Source organism: Plectropomus leopardus, chromosome 20 (assembly GCF_008729295.1).
Source record: "Plectropomus leopardus isolate mb chromosome 20, YSFRI_Pleo_2.0, whole genome shotgun sequence".
Lineage (NCBI taxonomy): Eukaryota > Metazoa > Chordata > Actinopteri > Perciformes > Serranidae > Plectropomus > Plectropomus leopardus.
The window spans coordinates 25,036,622-25,040,570 of record NC_056482.1 but is presented as its reverse complement, the minus strand read 5'-3'; the positions used below and the strand labels follow the sequence as shown (position 1 = coordinate 25,040,570).

Sequence of the window (3,949 nt, the reverse complement as noted above, 5' to 3'; positions counted from 1 at the left end):
TTTTTTCATTAAACAAACCACTGTGATTACAACCATGCACATCAAAAAAATTATAAAATATTTATGACACTTTTTCAATTCAGGGAAACCAGAAAGTACTGAAAGTCAGACTTACACATTGTTAATTTTTATCTTTTCTTTGGATTTTCTGACAATACGAAAATATACCCAACTTATTTTTAAAGTACTTTATTTTGTTGTGTAGGCGATTTCTATGACGTAGACTCTAAATACACTGTTTTCTATCACAACTATCTAAAATTATTCTTTTTAAACCATACCTACTTATTGGGCTCCAGTTAATCTTGCAATCAAATCTTACTGGCAGCATCTTAGTTGTCATGGATACCAAGCGCCTCTGCAAATCAGAGCCCTTAAAGAGTCTATTCTAGTGCACTACAGCAAACATGTGAGGTGCCAAAGCAAACACTCGCTCCGCTCCTGAACACACGTTTACAGCGAGCTCACAGTGACTGGCAGTTGACATGAGGTCTCATATGTGAAGGTCTGTGCTGTATGTATGTGTGTGTGTGTGTGTGTATGTGTGTATGTGTGTGTGTGTTTGTGTGTGTGTGTATGTGATGCTTGAGTGAACTCACATTTGATCATGCATGTGCTGATGTCACGCCACGTTCAGAATCAAAGTTTTACCAGCACAACTTGTTGCCATGGAGACATGAGAGTGGATTCAGCATGTCATGTTTCTGCGGTCTAATTATTCAGGAAACATAGACTGTCACATCGGGGCCTCGGGTTAAATCTGAGACAAGATGATAATGAACAAAAAGAACTGAAAAAACTGCAAATGTGGATACAAGAGTTGACAAGAGTGATTATTTTGTATTTAATTTAAGGTTAAAGCTTCTTTTCATGCACTTTGAATGTGACATCCAGCTTTGACTGACTGACATGTTTTCATGGCAATTACTTTCACTTCTCACATATTCTGCAAAAACTACCTTTCGTATCATATCCCTTATTTCCTTTGGGCCTGGTTGAACCGACCCTTTAATTTTCAAATCTAAACAACTTAAGATAAACACACTTCAGATATGAAAGCTGGGACAATTTTCTATTTTGGCAGTCAATATGATTAAAATATTTTCTTCAATATAATAATCCATTAAATAAAAAAGGAGGACAAAACCAGTTTCAGCTGGCCATGAGTAAACTTATGAAATTGGGAAATAAATAAAAATAAATAAGGTAGATTTTACTTATAAAAGCTGTGAGAATGTTACACTACTTTCAACATAGCTTAAACATTACACATTTGAATTTGTTCATATTATTATTGTTATTATCATTGGAAACTTATTACTATTAATTAATTAATAGTTAATTATTATTATCATTGTTAATGTTATCATTATTTTTTCTCTCTCTCTCTCTCTCACACACACACACACACACACACACACACAAATTACCTTGTCTGTCAAAGCACTTTGTATTATTACTATTATTATTATTATTATTATCATTATTAATGGCATTATTACTAATAACAACGTTGTTAATATTAATATTACTATTAATATAATAATGATTGTGTTAATGTTATTTATATGATAATAGTGTTAATATTATTATTAATATTAAACCAAGGAAAAAATAAGCGGAACCTTTCGTTGCCGGAAGTGCCTGGCTGCTGCACCGACACGGAGTGTTTTTGTGCAGCGTCTCAAAACAAGGAAGTGAAGCGCCTCTCCGGCTCTGTTTATGTTTTCGGCGGATAAAACTTAATTTTTGGGAGCTAATGGCGGTGAGCGCGGTTCACCTGGAGTCCGACGCCTTCCTCGTGTGTATGAACCACGCGCTGAGCACGGAGAAGGAGGAGGTGATGGGTTTGTGCATCGGGGAGGTGGAGACCTCCAGGATCGTCCACATCCACTCCGTCATCATCCTCCGCCGCTCGGACAAGAGGAAGGACCGGGTGGAGATCTCCCCGGAGCAGCTGTCCGCGGCCTCCACGGAGGCGGAGCGGCTGGCGGACACGACCGGCCGGCCGATGCGCGTGGTGGGCTGGTACCACTCTCACCCGCACATCACCGTGTGGCCCTCTCACGTGGACGTGCGGACCCAGGCCATGTACCAGATGCTGGACCAGTGCTTCGTGGGCCTCATCTTCTCCTGCTTCATCGAGGACAAAAACACCAAGACGGGTCGCGTGCTATACACCTGTTTCCAGTCCGCGCAGGCGCAGAAAGGCTCCGAGTACGAGCGCGTGGAGATTCCGATCCACGTCGTGCCCCGCGAGGCCATCGGGAAGGTGTGTATAATATCCAGGGGCGGCGCGAGCACATTTGGAGCAGGGTGCCCCCCCCAGCAAAGTTTATTTATAAAGCACCTCACACAGACGTAAGTCACAATGTGCTTCCCAAAATAAATAAAGAAATAAATCAAAGAGGAAAAAAAATAAAACAAAATCAAACTCAGATAAAATACACAAAATTAAAACACTACATGGTACCCAAATACCTGTTTGAACATTGAGTCCATATATCTATCTATATCTATATATCTATATATATATATTTATATACATAGTGTCCTAAATAGTCATTTAGGCAACATTGTGCAAGTGACAAAAAAAAAAGTGGGGGAAAAAATACAATGAGGTCGACAGTAGACATGTTTTTATACTGCTGTTTTTTCTTGTTGTTAATTCTTCTTTTGTGCTCGGGAAATACAGTAATCTACACTATAAAAAATAACTTTACTGTTTTAAAGTAATTAAATCCTTCATCACTCTACCTCTGAATTATCACAAATACAGTGACACATATTTAAGAAGCAGGTTTCAAAATAATTTTCCTCCACACGGAAAATTTCTTTAAAAATGCATGAAATTCATATGATTATTGTCTGAAAGCTGTGAATGTTAGAAATATATTCACAAATGCTTTTAGTTATTTATAAATTATTTGATTGTATTCACAGATTTTATTTGTGTATTTGGGGATCAGTTTTATATTTGCAAAATATATTTGATTTCACACATCTTTTTTTAATATCTGTAAAGTGTTTTTATATTTACAGATTTCACCTTAACAAACAGATGTTTGATCTTTTCACACATATAATACTGAATATACAAATAAAAATAATGAGATACGAATATATTTCTATAGGTGTGCCTGGAGTCGGCCGTGGAGCTGCCACGGATCCTGTGCAGGAGGAGCAGGACACCTACCGTAAGATCCACAGCCTGGCGCACCTGGACCCTGTCACCAAGATCCACAACGGCTCGGTGTTCACCAAGAACCTGTGCAGCCAGATGTCGGCGGTGAGCGGGCCGCTGCTGCAGTGGCTGGAGGACCGGCTGGAGCAGAACAAGCAGAGCATCGTGGAGCTGCAGCGGGAGAAGGAGCGGCTGCTGCAGGAGCTGGCTGCGCTGTGAGGGACAGAGAGGAGGACAGAGAGGAGGACAGAGAGGAGGACAGTGTGGAGAAGGACACTTTCAGTTCTTTTGTTGTTGGACAGAGCGAATGGACCTGATGTTTTCAATGTTAGCTTCTTTGCAGTTTTCTTACCTTCCATGCAGGACTGGATGTTGTACGAAGCCACAGCAGTGACAAAGTTTTGGCATTAAAAAGAGAGATACTGGCACTGAAAAAATAAAACAGTTATTAAAAAGTATTTCATTTTTTATCTTTATTGTTTTGCATTTTGATGTGTTTTTTTCAATGAGTCTGCTTCAAGATTTTAATATATGTATATGTTTTTTAAAAAAATATAAATTTCAGCTTACTTTTCACTGTTTTGCAAGGAAAAAACTAACACAAAAAAACAATAAAAGGCATTAAAAAATAAGAAATACATCAGAACGCCAAATAGTTTAAAATAAACTTAAAATGTTCTTACCTTCCATGCTGGGCTGGGGATTGTATGGAGCTACAACAGTGACAGAAAATGTTTTTTTCATAGAAAAAAAATATAATCCTCA

The 3,949-nt window shown here is 38.5% G+C and overlaps 1 protein-coding gene across 1 annotated transcript; it reads left to right on the top strand.

The window, feature by feature from the left end:
* Positions 1-1,666: 1,666 nt before the first annotated feature.
* On the top strand, positions 1,667-3,660 carry LOC121959581 (lys-63-specific deubiquitinase BRCC36-like). Its single transcript, XM_042508968.1, is given in 3 exon segments — positions 1,667-2,272; positions 3,135-3,174; positions 3,177-3,660. Coding segments are annotated over 3 exon segments (780 nt in total). The 5' UTR covers positions 1,667-1,759; the 3' UTR covers positions 3,404-3,660.
* Positions 3,661-3,949: the final 289 nt, after the last annotated feature.